The 19,111-nt window shown below is 48.5% G+C and overlaps 1 protein-coding gene across 6 annotated transcripts in view; it reads right to left on the bottom strand.

The window, feature by feature from the left end:
* GRB10 (growth factor receptor bound protein 10) overlaps positions 1-19,111 on the bottom strand; it is a 196,450-nt gene that overhangs the window by 2,522 nt on the left and 174,817 nt on the right. For all 6 annotated transcript variants that reach the window (XM_027124121.1, XM_027124122.1, XM_027124123.1 and 3 more), the window contains 5 exons: positions 12,905-12,982; positions 11,825-11,941; positions 10,878-10,944; positions 10,578-10,665; positions 1,719-1,812 (listed from right to left, as the gene is read on the bottom strand). In XM_027124121.1, the coding sequence (XP_026979922.1) occupies positions 1,719-1,812; positions 10,578-10,665; positions 10,878-10,944; positions 11,825-11,941; positions 12,905-12,982 (444 nt within the window). The remainder of the gene's footprint in view (positions 1-1,718; positions 1,813-10,577; positions 10,666-10,877; positions 10,945-11,824; positions 11,942-12,904; positions 12,983-19,111) is intronic.

Raw genomic sequence — 19,111 nt, 5'->3', positions numbered from 1 at the left:
TAGCTATTTTTCTTAAAATGGAGGACATCTACAATATCTCCCAGAAATGAATTCACATCGATTTTAACTGAATGAATTTTGAGATCAATGACTGCAATACACTGCGGTCAGGAAAGTTGCCCTGCACTGTTCACACAGAGGAAGTTAGCCTTAAACCTGTGTGGACGCATAAACTAAGAACCACTTCTTAATCCACAAACTCTGGAGCCCCAAGCACACCCACAGCCTGTGTTTAAGCCCTGAGGTTGCATTCTCGTTGCTACACTTCTCAAGTTCCCGTCTGTCTGATAATTCTAGGATTTGGGGTTATTTGGGACAATGATATTACATATTCTGCTGGCCAGTACTTTTTCATTTTATTTCATATTTGAGGCTAAGAGAATAACATCTGGTCAATAATATAACACAGCAGGAAAACAAAAAGGACTGTGGATGGGGCACTCTCCCGTGAACAACAGTCCCCAGGTTTGCTTATTACCATGTTGTGTGGAATCTGTGAAGCCTGGGCTGTAACCCACAGTCTGTCCCTCCCGGTGGTCCAGGACAGGCCACTGAGAGCTGGGAGGGTCTCATTTTCCTCGTTTATACAGTGAGGGCATCGGGCACAGCAGGAAGCGACTTCAACAGACAGTGCCAGGCAGGCTGCTTGCCCCCAGGTCACCAAAGCCAGCCCTGCCTGCCCTTCCCCTCCCGTTCATGCCTCCTGTGCCTGCATGACTCTCCAGACAGGCGGTGTGAAGTCCTGGGCTCAAGCACCCTTGAAAAACGCCAGGTCCCACTACGTGAAACGGATGCATTTGGTTCAAGCCTTCTCAGGCCTTCACTCTGTAAAGGACAGACTTATATCTGGCCACCCTCGTTCAGCAGCATATTTCCCAGGTCCGGGTTCCAGAGGAAACATTTCACGAGAGCTGTTATTACCTGCAGAATTGACCACTTCTCTACAACCACATCGATACGTACAGTGTACATAAGACACTTGGTATTCAATTTGTGCATCTCAGCCCCAACGGGACTACACATTCTCGGAGGTGCTGACAACTGTCTCCCACACAACACCCAAATCGTGAACTAGAATCTGAACTTGGGCACATGGAAGAGGTCAGTTATATTCGGCAAATCTAACCATCGTCCTTTAAGAGAGTGGTGTTGACAAATACATCATATTCAATAACGAGGCTTTTGAAACTGTTCAAAGGGAGAATCTGTTTTCTGATCCAAGGACCCAGTGGAAGGATTAACACTTCTCTTTGGGGGGGCCACAGGTCAGTTTTCTACAGGCTTCCTGAGTCCCCCTGGTCCACACCAGCACAAGTCAGACAAATCCTGAGATTAAGTGGCCAACAGTGCGTGTCTGCACAGCCACACGTGATCCTTCCCGCACCAGGTCCTGGGCTAACAGCTCTGCTCTGTGTCTGCCCATCACCTGACCTTGCTCTTCCCATCGGGCGCCGTCTCGGGGGCACCTATGAGCTACACAGGCGTGTCGGGGCCACAGTACAACGCCACCACTTTCAGCGTTCTTCTAGGGAAACACCGTTCCCAAGCTCAAAGAACCAACCTCTCAAGAAACTCCTGAAAGGATCTCACCGGTGAGCTTGAAACTGTCTGATGTTTACTGTTTCATAGTCTGCTTAGTTGAGACCTTGAAAATTGCACTAAGAACAAAACCGGCACACAGAAGAATAAGAATTAGTGTGAAAAACATCAATACTTACAGGTAAGATCTGGAAATTTTTAATTTTCTGATGATGACACAACGTGAGGACAAATGCCTTTGGATTACTCTGGCTGTCACGGAGGAGAAAAAGCCTGGGAATGGAAAGAGTCAATCGACTGTTAATTCAGAAAGTCCAGACTGAATATATATATGAATCTGTATGTATATATGATGCTTCAGGAGGTCTGGGGAGCTGAGTGAGCTGTAGAGCTAGACCACCCTCCTCATCCAGACCGTGCTTTCTGTCACTCTCCACGGCCAAACCCGGCACGTTCTGTCCTCACGGGCTCCTCCAAGTGTCAAGACACAAAGGGAGACAGGACACGTGCTGGTCCAGGGTGGTGCTGAGGCCAAGAAGTTCTTTTCCTTGGTGACGAAGGACGCAGCAAAGACCCCTGGTAAAATCTAAGTGGATGTCAGGTGACCGAACCGCATTCACGTTAATTTCCTACGTTTTATAATGATACTGCGGCTGCCTAAGAGAAGTCCTTGTTTTGAGAAATTTTATATCGAAATAATTACAACTGACTCCTAAACGGTTCTGCTAAAAAAACGAGAGAGAGAACACGACAAAGCAAAGGTGCTACAAGGTTCACGACTCAGGTGCCTAGGTGACACGTATATAGGAGAATCCATTACATGATTCTTGCAAATTTTCTACATTTTGAAATTACATCAGAAAGTCTACAAATAACAAGTGATGGCCAGGCTGTGGAGAGAAGGGAAGCCTCCTACACCGTTGGTGGGAATGTAAATTGGTGCAGCCACTGTGCAGAACAGGATGGAGGGTCCTTAAATACTAAAAATAGAGCTACCCTGTGCTCTAGCAATTCTACTCCTGGACACATATAAATGGAAAAAATGAAAACACTGATTTGAAAAGATACATGCACCCCAACGTTCACTGCAGCAGTATTTACAACAGCCAAGATATGGAAGCAGCCCAAGTACCCATCCACAGACGACTGGATTAAGAAGCTGTGGCACATATACACATATACAATGCAGTGTTACTCGGCCATGACAAAGGATGAAGTTCTGCCATTTGCAGAAACGTGGATGGACTACAGAGTATTATGCTCAGTGAAATACATCAGACAGAGAAAGACAAGTGCTGTATGATATCGCTTGTATGTGGAATCTAAAAACCAATCCAGATGAACATATATGCAAAGCAGAAACAGACTCAGAGACACAGAGAACAAACTCGTGGTTACCAAAAAGGGAGAGGGAAGGAGGAGGGACAAATTAGGGGTATGGGATTAGCAGATACAAACTACTATGTATAAAATAGACAAGTGACAGGGATGCACTGTGTAACACAGGGAATTATACCCATTATCTTGTAACAGCCTACAATGGAGTACAATCTGCAAAAAGACTGAATTGCTATGCTGTACAGCTGAACCCAACACAATATTGTAAATCAATTATACTCTAACTAAAAAATTACTTTAAAACTTAGAATAGCACCAAGAAGCATCAGTCATTGCTTTTACAATGATTCCAGAACAAATCTGGAATCAGATGGGAAGACCAAGTTATTCTTTAGAAAGGAAGAGGCCCTGATCCCAGAGACAAAGTAGAAATGGCCTGAGAGGAAACATACTTTAAAGGTATTAGACACCAAATGGTGGTAAACAGCTAAACCATCAGTTTCTAGATTGTAATGTCAGAGGGAAGGCAGTTACATAAGCCTGGGAAATCCCATGTTATAAAAGGTAAAAACGGTTTATTTCACTACAGGACGGCTTGGAGGCTTTAGAATGTAGATATTCATCCCCACACCCTTAGGGCCCCAGCATGAGTTTTCCTATCTTCCCTGACTCTTTACAGCATCTTTTATTACATACCAGCCCCTCTTTGATAGCATTTTGCAGGACACACCTTGGAGGTGTGAACCGGGATGCAACTGCACCGTTGGGCCAGGCGGGCGGGAGACATGGGGCCTCGGAGCTGGAGCCGGGCCCCCGTGTGATGCGCTCGGCGTCGGCGGAGCCTGAGGGCAGGAAGACGAGAGGGCCAGCTCCTCTCCTGGGCAGGGCTGCGCGTCTGCGCCTCCCAGTCTGCGCCCTTTTCTCCGAGTGTTTCACTAGCAGAAACCTGGGGATGGGCAGGGCTCAATCTTCCCGGAGGAGAAGCTGGGGCTGTGCTTCCTCACCTGAGCCCTCAATGAATCCCCTGATGCTTCCTTCTGAGCCCCAAGGAGGACGCTGCCCGCCTGCCTTCCAGTTTGGGGTGTGACCCGGGAGATCCTGAGGCTGCCCCACCGGCTTGGGTTTACAGGTCCTGCCTAACGGTCGTCCACACGGAGGAAAGGGGGTAGGGCCTAGGAGTCAGCGAGATTCCTGGATCTGACACTCAGGAGCTTCAGATCACAGGCTGCTGCCCTGCCGGCCTCTCCTGCAGGACCATCTACACGCTCAGGGCTGTTGTGTAGTCAGTGTGGACACTGGAGACACTGGTGATCGCCACCAGCAAACCACAGGCGCAGGGATTTCGGGGCAGGCCGGGGGATGGCTACTGCAGAGACCAGGCTGGGGGCTAACATGCCACGGATGCCTCTGCTTAGGTCATCAGAATGGAACATGGAACGAAAGTGCTGAGGAATGTGAGGACTGGAGTCAAGGCTCACGTGTCCATTCATGAAAGCACAAAGGGGCTGAGGGAGATCAGAGCGATAGCACAGCTCGGGTGTGTGGCAGTCCTGGCACTGCACACACCGCCTCGCTCAGGACTCACAGTGGCCCTGTCACTGTCCCCATTTTACAGTGAGGGCAGCAGGGCCCAGAGACGTCAGGCAACTTCTCCAAGGTCACACAGCCAGCAGAAACCAGGGAGGAGCGCCGGCACAGCAGGAGCAAGTGCGCAGGTGGTTCCTCCGTGGCCGGTGAACACCCTACGCTCTTCTGAGCTGGCTGCGTTAGCCCTGGGACGGCACCCCGCTCTGCCCCAGGGGAGGGAGAGCTGCAAAGAACTCAAGTCTTGACAAAGACGCTGCCTTCCACCCAGCGGAGGGGCCTGGGGCACGGACAGAGGGACCAGCTCATGACAGACAGGCACAGGGGACAAGAAGGGGGTGGCGGGGCTTGACCCTGAGTGTGAATGAGGCAGGGGAGGGACGGGGGGCACAGAGCTTAAACGCCGCAGGTCCCGACAGGAGCCCCGGGGGAAGATCCGCAGGGGGGCCCACAGCGCGGGACTGGCCCCTTGAAAAGCTCCTTCCGTCCCAGGCTCTGGGATGGGCTGTCAGCGGAAAGAGGGGAAGGAAGGGGGCAGCCAGCGAGTGCCGGCCCCGCGGCAGGCCCTGCAGGCCCGGGGGCGCGAGCCCAACACGCACACACGTACACGTGTGCACAGACCCATGCTTGCACACGCACACAGGTCACCTGCGGGGGGTGCCCGGACCCAGCGGACTTCAGAGCCGCCTCACGGGTTCACTGCAGGCTCTGCTGTCTCTTTCCAGCCCCCCTCACCCCAACTCCATCAGTGACTTGAGGCTAAAGGTCTAGGAAGCGGGGTTTTGTAAGGGTTGTCCTGGCCTGCCTTCCAGCGCTGTTTTCTGCTTGTTGTCTGACTCTCTACGTTGGCTTCCCTCCATTACCTCTGCAGGGAGGGGTAAGGACTAGGAATTGATGATTTAATTTACCTTGTTTTCCCAGCACATTTCTGCCCTGAACAAGGGGATGAACGGACGATGTGGCATCACTGCAATGACACCTCAGGCGATGTCCCATCACCCTGCCTTTTGGTTTGCTAGAGCGCCAGCAGCCGGATGTTGGGATTGAAAATGATAACCTTAGACGCAACTCAGACCCCAGGGAGGACAGACAGAAACAAGGCGGGAGGGGGAGGAAAGGTGGCAGAGGGATGCCCGCACTTCTCACCAAGGCTGGACAGAGGCAACCTCACCAACTGGCGCTAGACTCCAGGAAAAGTTGAAAGACAGACACGGTTTGTCCGCCCCAGGCTCCCCCGCCCGAGGACAGCTCCTTTTAACACAAAGTGGGCCGGCTGGGCCTGAGCTCACAACCACTGGGGAAGCTTCTTCAAAACACACTGGTCCCCCGCGTCCCCTTCCTGTGCCTGGATGTGTCAGCCCCTCAGGGATGTAGGTGCCACCGCCCTGGGCCCCAGGAGGGATGCTGTGGCCACGGCACCAAGTGACACGTCCTGTGGAACCTTCACTTCTCTGGCGTTGTCAAAAGCAGCTCTTTTGCCCCTTTCCTGTCCCCCTCTAATGTTAAAAGAACCTAATTACAGGAATGAATCACTAGGCAATTGAAACTAACTCCTGACCTATGCTCTCCTGAATGCACACCGTGCCTTGTCTAACCAGCTGATTCTTTTCCTGGATAAAAAGAGGTAAGAATGAAGAATGAAGCAGTTAAAAAATGACTGGCTCTCTACCCTCAACAGCCCCCTTAGCAATACTGCAGGCAGATCACTTGGCAAGATAACATCTGAAGAATCAGTCAGTCTGCATGCAATGGAGAAGGATGCAGAACCCAACCTCCTGCCTCGATGACTCACTGGGACTCTTCCTCTCCACCTGTCACCGTTTTTCCCTTTAAAAACTGTCATGGCTGAGCAGAATCTTCAGAGTTGGTCTTAGGACATGAGTCCACCTTCTCCCCAGATTGCTGGCTTTTCTTCTGATTAAAGCACCTTTCCTTTCTACTCACACTTGCCTCTTGAATTACTGGCTTATGACTTACGTCACCTGGTAAGCAAACCCACTTGGCTTCCTTGGAACGAATCTCACAGGTGATACGGTAAATGGGACACCACGAGAACATCCGAGGGCTCACTTTGGATAGGATTTAGGGCTGTAATGGGTAAGCATCTTGTCCTTGAAGCCCTGGAGACACACACAAACCTACAGGCAAAGAACATCACTAAGAGAGGGATTTCGGAGGGTAGGCTTTTCTCTCTTAGGCAGAAAGTTCAGAGGGGAAGCATCTTGTTTGTAGTCAGGAGGGGTCATCTCTAAGGCTCTAAAAGGGACTGTTCTATGATCAAGTGACACTTCAAATAAGTCGTTTGGAACAACTGTACAGCCACATGGGAAAAAAAATCAGATCTGTCCTTAAACAGTGCACCGGGATAAATAAATTCTGAAGTGTACCTGGGATCTAAACACACAAAAATGAACAAGCAAAAAAGGAGGAAATAATCATGAAAAAAAAGGAAGGAAGGAAGGGAGGAGAGAAACAATACAAGCTCTAGAGGATAACATGAGCAAACTCCTTTGTGACTGAGAAGCAGGAAAAACTTATATGACTATGACTCAAAAATCCAGAAAGATACAGGCTAAAGGACAGAAAAGATAAACTTGACCATATTTAGAAAAACTGTATAACCAAAACCCAACCCCCCATCAGCTAAGTCAAAAAGACAAATGACAACCTGGGAAAAAAATGTTTGTAAAAAATGGATGTAGGGGCTTCCCTGGTGGCGCAGTGGTTAAGAATCCGCCTGCCAATGCAGGGGACACGGGTTCGATCCCTGGTCTGGGAAGATCCCACATGCCGCGGAGCAACTAAGCCCGTGCGCCACAACTACTGAGCCTGCGTGCTAGAGCCCGTGAACCACAACTACACCACGATGAAGAGTAGCCCCCGCTCGCTGCAACTAGAGGAAGCCTGTGTGTAGCAACGAAGACCCAAAGCAGACAAAATTTAAAATACATAAAATTAATTAAAAAAAACAGTATATACAAGAAAAGTGGATGTAGAAAACTGGGCAAGTATGTACCAACAGTTCAGCAACACAAAAAGGATTGGAAATGAAACTGGCCCTTAATCATATGCTAGAGACCCAGCCTCCATTCAACACTCCCACTTCTTCGAACTCACCGGCAAAGAGACACTAGCAAAAACACAAAGATGGGGCACAGCGTGTCATAACAGAAGCCTGGAAACAATGAAGCTCTCTCGTGTGAAAGAGAACCCAGCAGGGGACAAGGGAGGGGGCAGCCCTCCTGGCCATCCCACCCCAGCATCCTCAGGCTGCAGCTAAGCTCAGGGTTGGACCTCTGTGGCCAGTACACGCCCTCATTAAGATGAGGCAGACTACAGAAACAAATGGGTTTTGCTTATATTCTTAAAAGGAAACAACAGAAGGATAAACAAACAAACACTGATGAAAATGTTTACCCATTGTGGAGTTGGGGGCAGAGGAGAGTCACCAGGCAAAATACCTGGTTTTATACCTTTTGACTTTGGAACCAAGGCGATGTTTTACATAGTTTTAAAAGCAGCATTAAACTGAAGAGGAAATAAATCAGATCCGCTTAACAAAAATCAGAAACAGAGGAATGAACCTGAAGACGTGGCAGTTTGGTGGTGGAACCACGGAGAAGAATTACCTTAAGGTTGGTACTTTAACATGACCTGCCTGGACTATTCCTTAAGGATTAAAAGGGCTGCAAAGAAGTGTGAATTCAGTAGTACTGAAGTCATATTATCAGTATTTTCATGATGTGATATGGGGTACAGCAGACAAGTACAGAGTGAGGTGAAACAAATAAGTAAGCGACTGTCATTAGCAAGATTTTTCAGAGGAAGAGAAGAGAGAGACAATAAAATCAGAGGCGTACACACCCTGTAATTTTCCATTTGAATTGGCAATATCAATGTGAACCTGTAATCTATTTTTCAGTTTAAAAAGCCTATGTCCTAGTTCTGTCCATGGAAAAGACCTACCGATTTGGTTTCCAGACGCCATTTTCCACGACAAAGAATTAGGGCCCTTAAGAGAATGTGTCACAGCAGAAAGCAAACGCTATTAGTGTTGGGTCAAAAGAACTCAGGAACCAACTTGAAAGAGGCCTGCCCCATGGGACAAAAAGAGGGCATAGGGAACATGAAGAACTTTAAGCTTGGATTGAAACAAATTAAACACATAGTATCTAAGTTCATCATGAGAGTTAAAAACCAAAACGGAACACCTCATTTGGAAGCACCGGAAGATGGCAGAACACCAAACCGTGATCCTGAAAACTGACAAAGAGGAAAACCAAGCACTTAGCTACTGCCTTTCCCAGAAAAACAAATCTGTGACAAGGAAAAGGATTTTAGCTAAGGAATGATGAAGGAATAACAGAATTAGAAAACAATGACTCTGTGACCTCTAATGAAACAATAAACCTGGGCGGGGTCAGTGGCTCAGACCCTTCGGTGTAGGGGGCTGGGAGCTGGACTGGGGGCCCGGCTGACAACGCCCGACCCCCGCCCAGCCCGGGATGAGGAAGTGGGCAGTACAGACATGCAGCCCCGAAGCTCTGCAGAAGGCTTCTCGGAAGAAGGCTCTGAGTCTAACCAAGCCTCTGCCCACACTTTACAGGAAACGAGGGAGACAGAGGAACACAGTCAAAGAAACCACAGGTACACAATTAGCAAATGACCTACTTCTTCCACAAAGGAAAGATATAAAAAAAAAAAAAAGGAAAGAAAATGGAGTGGTGGGGAGACTACTATTATATTAAGGGAGACAGAGACACTTCAACCAGACGCCACGGGGAGATCCTGCTTGAGACCAACTACATTTAAAGGACTTTCATGTGAGTGAACGTGATGGGACTTCTGAGGACACTAAGAAATTCTTGTTTATTTTAGATGCAACGACGATAGTGCGGTTGTCTCAGAAGAAAAGGGTCCTTATTTTTCAGACACTCACTGAAATACAGTTACTGGTAAAAATTCCGAACGTCGGGGGTTTCCTTTAAAACAGCTCAGAAGAAGGAAAAAGTAGAGGAAGGAAAGTGGGAAAAGTCAGAAGGAAGGAGAGGAAGGCAAAGAGAAGAAGAGGAGAAAAAAATAATAAAAATGTAGGAAGGGGAAGAGACCAGCTCAGGTGAGCAAATTCTGAAGCTGGGCAAGAGGCAGACGGGTTCCTCACCCTCTCCTGCCTCATGTGAAGTTTTAGAGTTCCATGATAAAACTTTTTAAAGATGAAGGATCTGAAGAACAAAAGGACTGCTGTGAGTTGAGCAGCTCCCGAGAGCCTGTCTTTTGAGTAGACCCAGTGAGAGGCAGCCACGACAAGGATGGACCAGGGCATCCAACTAACTCGTCTGGGCCTCTTTATGTGGGGGTGGGGGTGGGGGTGGAGGCACGACTCGGGCTGAGCTCGGGAGGGACCATGCCGCGGTCACGGTCACTCACATGTCCGCAGCCACACCCGGGGCAGCTTCCTCTCATTCACAGTGATGCTGAGCCTGGCTGCTGGGTTTGCCTTGACCATGGGGGTGTCCCCTTGAGAAGTGCTTGTGCACTGGGGTTGACCTCTTACCCTTGGGATCCCCGTGATGGCCATGACGGACCCAGGCTAACCTGCCAGAGACCTGTGCCCAGGCACCTCGGCACCCAGCCACGGCCGGCACTGGCCACCAGGCACGTGAGTTCTGCTGGCCCCGGTGGGAAGAGCCACCCAAGCAGCCCTAACTGTGAGGAATGATACAGCTTTGCTGCTCTGCGTCACTAAGATCTGGGGTGGCTGGGGCAAAGGCCAATGATATAAGGCAGAAAGCAAAAGGTGTAGGCGAGAAGATACGGTTTTCCACTGGCCCACTGCCTTACTGATCCAAAAGAAGCAACGTGCGTTCTTCATCTGTTCGAATTTCATCACGGAGGTAGAGAATGATTTTAGCGTGTGGACAGAAATGGACTGCAATCCCTCTCTCCACTTCGTAGCTGTGCAAACCCTGCAGCATCCTCGTTTCCCTGAGCACACTGCTCCTCTTTGAACGAGGCTGCAACCGTTGCCCAGCCCCGCACCCCACGGCAGGATGCTCTGAGGAGCTGAGCCCAGCAGACCCTCAGCGGACGCCCACCCTGTCCGTCGTGTCCCTTACCCATCCACGAGTCCCTGCTGCTTAATGATCCGGTGTGACTCCTCCCTGGAGATCCTGCCGTGAAACCAGTGCTGTGTCCTGTGAATCACTGCGGGAAACAGAGAAAGGTGGGTAGCCCGGGGCCCACGCACAGCGGCTGCCCTGCAAGCTCACTCAGGTCCACACGGGGCCCGGATTTCCGTGGCCGCAGCTTTCGTGCTGCGCTCTGGGCCTGGACAACGTTGGGAAGCTCGGGGAGGGTTGGGAGCACTTTTATTTTATTTATGTACAAAAACATCAGGCCAAGATGCCAGCGTTTACCTGTACTGAGGGTGGAAGGGTGGAGGGGGCTCTGGCTCCCGAGGACATTCATCCGCGTGCTTCGCTTCTGCAAAAGAAATCCCCGCGTTAGCGCTAAGACAGCGGAGTGACACAAACAGCACGCCACCCGGGACACAGCTGGGGCGGGCAGCTGGCCAGGTGACAGGGCCCTCGACCACGGAATGACAGACACCTCAGTCCCACGTGACCACAAGGACAGACAGCTTACAGGTGGCAGTTGTTAAAAACAAAACCAGAAGCATCCCCATCCTAGTATATTTCTAAGGATTCCAGGATGGAAGCAGAGACGTGTTTGTCACACACAAGACATGGAGTGAAATTCCCAATACATCTTAGGAGAGAAGCACGAGATTTTCCAGGGAACTCGGGCAGGTCTGAACACTGGTCGTGGCTTTGGGTGCATTCTCCTTTTCTGCGCACTCTGAGGCTGAAGGAGGCGGAGGCTTTCGGAGCCGGAGCTGTGGGCTTGTGTTTTGTACACTGTCTTTAAAGCTCAGAAAAGCTTGGAAGTTGGGAGATATTCATCCATCTGGAGATTAGGAACGTGGGCCTCAGAGTAAAAAGACTGTCCAAGGCTGTGAAGCTAGTTAGAGGTCGAGCCACACTCGGAATACCTGGCCTCACGCTCTGTCCGCCCGGAAGACTCCAGCAGGAATGGGGCTGCGAGCCGGGGGAACCCAGGGCTCTGCGCCTTGCCCCTCCCCCCACGGGAGCCCAGGGACGAGGGTGGTGGGGTGGCAGGGTGCTGGGCACATGGAGGAGCCCAGGAGGGCCAAGGCTTCCTGCAGCTGAGAACTCACAGCCACCCACCCTCCCAGCCTCTCACCCCCTGACGCCAGCACACAGCCCTTCTTCGGGGGGCAGACCAGGCGTGGAGTGGCCACCGCGAGGGAGCCCGTCCTGGCGGCACAGGGCCATGGCCTTACCCTCCAGGCGTGGCCTTCTTCCAGGGCTGCACTCTGAGCCTCAGCTGGGTTCTCGATCACTCTTCCTGTTTGCCCAGAAAAATCCATGGCCACAAGGGAGTTCTCAGAGACACTGCGCTGGAAACGAGAGGCCGTGAGTTCTTAAGATGCAGGGAAACAGCCAGGGAGCAGGTGGGAACCCTGGCACAGAACAGCTGTGCCTGGGGAGGGGCAGTAGAGGACGGGCAAGTCCCTCCACCATCCCAACTCTCTAAGGATCAGATGGAACACTCAGTGCCGCAAATGCCCCTGGACTAAAAATGGCTTGGGTTTTTCTCAAGAAGAACAAAGAAACGTTCCAGTCCTCTCGAGGCATTCGAAGGCCACTGGTGAGGCTGCTGGTACCCACAGGATTGGGACTGTGTGGCGTTTCACGGGGTCCCGAACGTGCACTAAAACTCATCAAGGAAATGGAAACGTCAAGTGCAAGCCAGCCCTCACCACAGCCGAGTCGGGTAAGTTAGTTCAGGGAAACACAGGGACTCGCTCTGTAGGATAGTGTGACATCTAGGAATGGACATCGAGGGGCTGTTAAGATCATAGTTTGAGAGGATGAAGCATTTCTGCACCTCTGGGAACTAAAGTCCATCCTGAGAACACAAAATGACTCACTACAGTCTCGATTCTCACAGAGAAAGACTTAAGCGTCATGGTCAACAGCACCGCGGGTCCCACAGCTGAAATGGACAAAAGCGAAGGCGGGAAGGCGGCTCCTCAGCGGAGCTGAGAGTTGCTGTTGACATTTCTGAGCACGTGACTAGAGAGCCCTTAAATGGAGCCATCTACTGAGGCAACCCTGCGGGGAGACGCGGGGACAGGGTGAGGGTGGCGGAGGAATCTGCTCCCGGCAGGCACGCTGTTGGGACGACCAGGTCCACCTTCTGGGAAACGCAAGGTGGTGAGATATTCTGGCTTCTCGGAAACGCACAAGCTCGTTCTGCAGCTTCTCTGGTCAGCCTCGTCGGAAACGAGATGTCCACAGCACACGCTGACGCAGCAGCTGAGAAGGAACTTGGTTTTGGGGCCGGTGGCTTTACTTACCACTGGAGTTGAGAAGGGGGACAGCATGGCCTTCCTCTGCTGAGGGATTCTGTAGTTCTGGTAAAGGAGCATTCCATACTGAAGGGGAAAGGAAGGCCAGAGTCAGCCACTGGTGGGGGGGGGGGGCCTCGGGAGCCCCCAAAGCCCCAGATGTGGCAAACCCACGGCCGTGGGGGGCAACAGTCATACAGAACAATGAGCAGTCCTTGCCAACAGGCTGGTGAACTCAAGAACAAACACCCAACAGAGCACTGTCTCTGGGGCCTGCCACCGCCAACACTCCATAGACAGTTACCGCCAACTGTCCTGGGATCCTGGGTGGGCAGGAAGTAAGCAGGGCAGTAACAGCGTAATAACGATGAGAGAAGAACAACAACCTCACTGAATGTTGCTACAGGCAAAGCTCTCTTCTAAGTGCTTTATGCTGCTCTTTTATTTAATCTTCTCCATTTTACGAAATATGTACTCTATCCCCATTTTACAAATAACAGAACACAAAGAAGTGAAGCGAGTTGCTCAAGGTCATGGTAAAGTAGGGATTCAGGATCTGAATGTACGAGCCTGTTCCCAAACCAGCGCTCTTCCTAACCACCAGGCTCCCTGCCCAAGCAGCTCGGTGGCTCGTGCTTTATTTCCCCAGGAAATAAGCACTACGGGTCCTGCAAAGTCTCGTACAGTCCCAACATCCCAACCTACGCTCCCCAATTACCCACTCAAACCACACAGAAAAGAAACAAGGTCAGGAAGAGTAAACTCAGGTATCAAGTGGGCTGCATCCTCCTCCTCCCTGTCCTTTATGGATGTAAGCTCATTTCCAGCTTGAGGCCCTGCAGTACTCGTTTCTAAAGTTAACATACATGATGAAAAGGTCTAACACAGGTACAACTGCACTCCCATGAGAGGGGGAGAGAACGGCTTAGAAGAAATGTTTGAGATAAGGGCCAAGAACTTTCCAAAACTAAAAAAATCCCACCAAGCTACAGAATCTAGGAGTGGGATAAAAACGAAACAAAAACGAACAAACAAAACCACCCAGGAACATCATGGAAAACAGAGACAAAGAGAAAACGTTGGAAGCAACCGGAGGAAGACACACTTTACTTTCACAGAAGCTATGAGAGGAGGAACAGCTGGCTTTTTAACTTGAATGATGGGAGTTAGAAGACAATGGGATGGGTGAAATGCAGGAGAAAATAACCTCTAACCAAGGATTCAACCATCAGTGAAAAGTTCCTTCAATAATGAAAATAACATAAAAATATACCAAACAAAAACGGAGAGATTTTTGTTGCCAACAGGCCGATACTCAAACAGCTGCTGAGTGGAATTCTGGTCCCGGAGACAAGAACATAGACTCAGTGAACAACAAACTGCAGGGGAGACCTTCAAGATGGCGGAGGAGTGAAATGTGGAGATCGCCTTCCTCCCCACAAATACATCAGAAATACATCTACATGTGGAACAACTCCTACAGAACACATACTGAACGCTGGCAGAAGAACTCAGACTTCCCAAAAGGCAAGAAAGTCCCCATGTATCTGGGGAGGGCAAAAGAAAAAAAAAGCACAGAGACAAAAGTATAGGGATGGGACCTGCACCAGTGGGAGGGAGCTGTGAAGGAGGAAAGGTTTCCACACACTAGGAAGCCCCTTCACTGGCGGAGACGGAGGGTGGCGGGGGGAATCTTTGGAGCCACGGAGGAGAGCGCAGCAACAGGGGTGCGGAGGGCAAAATGGAGAGATTCCCGCACAGAGGATCGGTGCCAACCAGCACTCACCTGCCCGAGGCTTGTCTGCTCACCCGCTGGGGCGGGCGGGGCTGCGAGCTGAGGCTCGGGCTTAGGACAGAGCGCAGGGAGAGGACTGGGGTTGGCAGCGTGAGCACAGCCTGCAGGGGTTTAGTGAACAACAGCTAGCCGGGAGGGAGTCTGGGAAAAAGTCTGGAACTGCCGAAGAGTCAAGAGACCACTTTTTCAGGGTGCGTGAGGAGAGGGGATTCAGAGCACCGCCTAAACGAGCTCCAGAGATGGGCGCGAGCCACAGCTATCAGCATGACAACGGAGATGGGCATTAAACGCTAAGGCTGCTGCTGCAGCCACGAAGAAGCCTGTGTGCGAGCACAGGTCACTATCCACACCTCCCCTCCCGGGAGACTGTGCAGCCCACCACTGCCAGGGTCCCATGATCGGGGACAACTTCCCCAGGAGAACACACAGTGTGCCTCAGGCTGCCGCAGGCTCACCCTGCGTTCCATACACTCTCTCCCACGCCCACCCCCCCCCCCCCCCCAGCTGAGTGAGCCAGAGCTCTCCAATCAGCTGCTACTTTAACCCGGTCCTGTTTGAGCAAAGAACAGATGCCCTCAGGCGACCTACAGGCAGAGGCGGGACCAAATCCAAAGCTGAACCCCAGGAGCTGTGTGAACAAAGAAGATAAAGGGAAATCTCTCCCTGCAGCCTCAGGAACAGCAGATTAAATCTCCACAATCAACTTGATGTACCTGCATCTGTGGAATACTCGAATAGACAATGAATTATCCCAAAATTGAGATGGTGGACTTTGGGAGCAACGATATATATATATATATATATATTTTTTTTTTTTTTTTCCTTTTTCTCTTTTTATGAGTGTGTATGTGTATGCTTTGTGTGATTTTGTCTATATAGATTTGCCTTTACCATTTATCCTAGGGTTCTCTCTTTTTTTTTTTCATAGTATAGTTTTTAGTGCTTGTTATCATTGGTGGATTTGTTTTTTGGTTTGGTTGCTCTCTTCTTTCTTCCTTTCTTTTTTTAATTACTTAAAAAAACTTTTTGTTTTTAATAATTATTTTTTATTTTAATAACTCTATTTTATTTATTTATTTATTTATTTATTTTCTTCTCCCTTTTCTTCTGAGTTGTGTGGCTGACAGGGTCTTGGTGCTCTGGTCGGGTATCAGGCCTCAGCCTCTGAGGTGGGAGAGCTGAGTTCAGGATATTGGTCCACCAGAGATCTCCTGGCTCCACGTAATATCAAACAGTGAAAGCTCTCCCAGAGATCTCCATCTCAGGGCTACGACCCAGATCCACTCAACAACCAGCAAGCTACAGTGCTGGACACCCTATGCCAAACAACTAGCAAGACAGGAACACAACCCCACCCATTAGCAGAGAGGCTGCCTAAAATCATAATAACTCCACAGACACCCCAAAACACACCACCAGACGTGGACCTGCCCACCAGAAAGACAAGATCCAGCCTCATCCACCAGAACACAGACACTGGTCCCTTCCACCAGGAAGCCTACACAACCCACTGAATCAATCTCACCCACTGGGGGCATACACTAAAAACAACAAGAACTACGAACCTGCAGCCTGCGAAAAGGAGACACTAAACACAGTAAGTTAAGCAAAATGAGAAGACAGAGAAACGCACAGCAGATGAAGGAGCAAGGTAAAAACCCACCAGATGAAACAAATGAAGAGGAAATAGGCAGTCTACCTGAAAAAGAATTCAGAGTAATGATAGAAAAGATGATCCAAAATCTTGGAAATAGAATGGAGAAAACACAAGAAACGTTTAATAAGCACCTAGAAGAGCTAAAGAGCAAACAAACAATGATGAACAACACAATAAATGAAATTAAAAATTCTCTAGAAAGAATCAATAGCAGAATTACTGAGGCAGAAGGACAGATAAGTGACCTGGAAGATAAAATAGTAGAAATAACTACTGCAGAGCAGAATAAAGAAAAAAGAATGAAAAGAATTGAGGACAGTCTCAGAGACCTCTGGGGCAACATTAAATGTACCAACATTCGAATTATAGGCATCCCAGAAGTAGAAGAGAAAAAAAAGGGGACTGAGAAAATATTTGAAGAGATTATAGTTGAAAACTTCCCTAGTATGGGAAAGGGGGCTTCCCTGGTGGTGCAGTGGCTGAGAGTCCGCCTGCCGATACAGGGGACACGGGTTCCTGGCCTGATCTGGGAAGATCCCACATGCCACGGAGCGGCTGGGCCCGTGAGCCAAGGCCGCTGAGCCTGCGCGTCCGGAGCCTGTGCTCCACAACGGGAGAGGCCACAACAGTGAGAGGCCCGAGTACCGCAAAAAAAAAAACAAAAACAAAAAGGTAATACGGGAAAGGAAACAGTTAATCAAGTCTAGGAAGTACAGAGAGTCCCACACAAGATAAATCCAAGGATAAACACGCCAAGAACATATTAATCAACCTACCAAAAATTAAACAGAGAAAAAATATTAAAAGCAGCAAAGGAAAGACAACAAATAACATACAAGGGAATCTCCATAAGGTTAACAGCTGACCTTTCAGCAGAAACTCTGCAAGCCAGAAGGGAGTGGAAGGACATATTTAAAGTGATGAAGGAGAAAAACCTACAACCAAGATTACTCTACCCAGAAAGTATCTCATTCAGATTTGACAGAGAAGTCAAAAGCTTTACAGACAAGCAAAAGCTAAGAGGATTCAGCACCACCAAACCAGCTTTACAGTAAATGCTATAGGCAGGAAACACAAGAGAAGGAAAACAACTATACTAACTAACCCAAAACAATTAAGAAAATGGTAATAGGAACATATGTATTGATAATTACCTTAAATGTAAATGGATTAAATGCTCCAACCAAAAGACATAGACTGGCTGAATGGATACAAAAACAAGACACCTATATATGCACACCTATGTACAAGAGACCCACTCTTGTACACCTATGTACAAGAGACCTACTTCAGACCTAGGGACACATACAGACCGAAAGTGAGGGGATGGAAAAAGATATGCCATGCAAATGGAAACCAGAAGAAAGCTGGAGTAGCAATTCCCATATCAGACAAAACAGGCTTTAAAATAAAGACTATTACAAGAGACAAAGAAGGACACTACATAATGATCAAGAGATCAATCCAAGAGGAAGATATAACAATTGTAAATATTTATGCACCCAACATAGGTGCACCTCAATACATAAGGCAAATACTAACAGCCATAAGAGGGGAAATCGACAGTAACACAATCATAGTAGGGGACTTTAACACCCCACTTTCACCAATGGACAGATGATCCAAAATGAAAATAAATAAGGAAACACAAGCTTTAAATGATACATTAAACAAGATGGAATTAATGATAATTATAGGACACTGCATCCAAAAACAGCAGAATACACTTTCTTCTCAAGTGCTCATGGAACATTCTCCAGGAGAGATCATATCTTGGGTCACAAATCAAGCTTTGGTAAATTTAAGAAAATTGAAATTGTATCAAGTATCTTTTCTGACCACAACGTTGTGACACTAGATATCAATTACAGGAAAAAATCTGTAAAAAATACAAATACATGGAGGCTACACAATACACTACTTGATAACAAAGAGATCACTGAAGAAATTAAAGAGGAAATCAAAAAAATACCTAGAAACACATGACAAAGAAAACATGATGACCCAAAACCTATGGCATGCAGCAAAGGCAGTTCTAAGAGGGAAGTTTATAGCAATACAATCCTACCCCAAGAAACAAGAAAAATCTCAAATAAACAACCTAACCTTACACCTAAAGCAATTAGAGAAAGACGAACCCCAAAACCCCAAAGTTAGCAGAAGGAAAGAAATCATAAAAATCAGATCAGAAATAAATGAAAAAGAACTGAAGGAAACAATAGCAAAGATCAATAAAAGTAAAAGCTGGTTCTTTGAGAAGATAAACAAAACTGGTAAACAATTAGCCAGACTCATCAAGAAAAAAAGGGAGAAGACTCAATTCAATAGAAGTATAAATGAAAAAGGAGAAGTAATAACTGACACTGCAGAAATACACAGGATCATGAGAGATTACTACAAGTAACTCTATGCCAATAAAATGGACAACCTGGAAGAAATGGACAAATTCTTAGAAAAGCACAACCTTCCGAGACTGAACCAGGAAGAAATAGAAAATATGAACAGACCAATCACAAGCACTGAAATTGAGACTGTGATTAAAAATCTTCCAACAAAAAGCCCAGGACCAGATGGCTTCACAGGCGAATTCTACCAAACATTTAGAGAAGAGCTAACACCTATCCTTCTCAAACTCTTCCAAAGTATAGCAGAGGGAGGAACACTCCCGAACTCCTTCTACGAGGCCACCATCACCCTGCTATCAAATCCAGACAAAGATGTCATAAAGAAAGAAAACTACAGGCAAATGTCACTGATGAACATA

Source organism: Aethalodelphis obliquidens, unplaced genomic scaffold, assembly GCF_003676395.1.
Source record: "Aethalodelphis obliquidens isolate GAN/ISIS:26980383/991018 unplaced genomic scaffold, ASM367639v1 scaffold27, whole genome shotgun sequence".
Classification (NCBI taxonomy): domain Eukaryota; kingdom Metazoa; phylum Chordata; class Mammalia; order Artiodactyla; family Delphinidae; genus Aethalodelphis; species Aethalodelphis obliquidens.
This window is presented reverse-complemented; position numbering and strand designations above follow the sequence as displayed.